The 1916-nt window shown below is 32.9% G+C and overlaps 1 protein-coding gene across 1 annotated transcript in view; it reads left to right on the plus strand.

Moving 5' to 3' along the window:
- PRL (prolactin) overlaps positions 1-1916 on the plus strand; it is a 93519-nt gene that overhangs the window by 76808 nt on the left and 14795 nt on the right. Inside the window, exon 4 of the mRNA XM_011381537.1 lies at positions 271-415. Coding sequence (XP_011379839.1) covers positions 271-415 — 145 coding nt within the window. The remainder of the gene's footprint in view (positions 1-270; positions 416-1916) is intronic.

The raw sequence follows: 1916 nt of genomic DNA on the forward strand, positions 1-1916 counted from the left end.
CAAGGCTTACCATTAGCCGCATCAGAAACTCAGTGGACACAGTATGAGTAAAGAAGGCAAGGAGAAATATTGCCTGTATGGCAGGCAAAATATCTAGAGTTCCAGTGCCAACTCTGTCAGTAATTGAATATTTTTACTGCATCTGTAAAATGAGATATTTGGTTAGATTTACTCTGAGCTCCTCTGATCTCAAACACAGTAATTTAGGCAAATTAGAGATTGTTCAGAAGTTGCCCTTCAGGATGGTTAATCTTCCTGGTGAATAAACAGATTGAAATTGAAATGGACATAGGCAGGAGAAAATGGAAGAGAAGCTGTTATAAATATCCAGGTCAAGATAACCTAAAGAGAGGAGAAAAGAAAATTGTGAGGAGGTTAGAAAGCAGAATAATTGTAACATACAGTCTGGTTGAGTGTGAGTCAAGGGAGACAAACACAACTCTGAGAAGTTAAGTGTGGGTGACTGAGAATATGGTAGTTTAAGAAAAGCTGAATAGTTAAGGATTTTTTTTTAATAATTCTTGGCTGAAGACATATAGGTTGAAATGTCTATCAGGTAGATGGCAGCTTAGAAAAATAGAGTTGAGATCAACTACATGGATATGACAGGTAAAGTTATGACACTGAATATGACAGCCAATGGGGAGAATATAGGTCAAAATGTTAAAAAAAATGTTGACATGGCTAAGGATTCAAGGAGTTATATAGACCCAGCAATCAAATAATCATTGGTGACTATTAAAAGAAAACAAAACAAACAGCTATATATATACTTTTATTGCTATGTGTTCTAATTTTTAGAAAATTGCTACGTTTTTGTTATGGCCAAGTATAATGTCATTTATTGTACATGTTTCACAGGTGTATGAAATACATATACTGATATCTTGCATTTTGGTTGTTTTATCTCACATTTCTTACACACATACACACACACACACACACACACACATATGCTTTATGTTTTGGATCCTATTATTAAATACATAAAGATTGTTAATAGCCATGTCTCCATTGTTGATTGTAAAAATATAAAATATTGCCTTTTGCTTTAACACTTTTTGCCTTAAATTTAAACTTACCTATTACTAATTTTATAACTCCAGCAATTTTAAATAATTTGCTTGACGTGGCTTTATTGTACTTACATTTTAACTTTCCTTAGTCACTTCATTTTCTATCATCAGAGTTTCTCAACATTGGGATTACTGACATTTTGGATGGCTTAATATTTTGTTTTGGTGGCTGTGCTGTGTATTGTAGCATATTTGGCAGCATCTCTGGCCTCTACCCAGTAGATGCCAGGACCACCCCCACCTTCAATTATGACAATCAAAAATGTCTTCACACATTGGCAAATGTCCTTAGGGGGTCAGAATCAACCCGAGCTCCTCATCCTTTGAAAATGTAGGTTTTGGATATATCTTATATCCAGCATCTAATTGGGTTGGGCCACTTTTAGAGAAACTGAATCATCTTTTCTTTTAATAAGTAAACTAATATCTTTGATGTTTTATTGTATTCTGTCCTCTTTTATATTTTCTGTTGCTTATGTTTCTTTTGTTTTCCATCTTTTGTTAAATAGAATATCTTATATATTGTCTGTTACATGTGTACATGTGTATTTGTGTGATATTTTCTTTTCCTGAGAACTTAGAAGGTTTATAATCTGTTTTCTATTCTTCTAGTGGTTATAATAACTTCACATAATCTGTTAATGCTTTCCTTTTTTAAAAAATCCTCTTGACTAAATTCATTGATTCTAAGCTATGAACCATGAAAAATTAACATACTCAAACTTCCTTTCACCTTTGAAGCAGGTGTAATTTTGCTAGTATTTTAAGCTTACTTTTTGCTTATTTTATTAGAATTACAGAGAATCAAAATGTTGTGAACTCTTTGTCTCAGAAATCCTC

The sequence above is a fragment of the Pteropus vampyrus genome, unplaced genomic scaffold (genome assembly GCF_000151845.1).
Source record: "Pteropus vampyrus isolate Shadow unplaced genomic scaffold, Pvam_2.0 Scaffold440, whole genome shotgun sequence".
Classification (NCBI taxonomy): domain Eukaryota; kingdom Metazoa; phylum Chordata; class Mammalia; order Chiroptera; family Pteropodidae; genus Pteropus; species Pteropus vampyrus.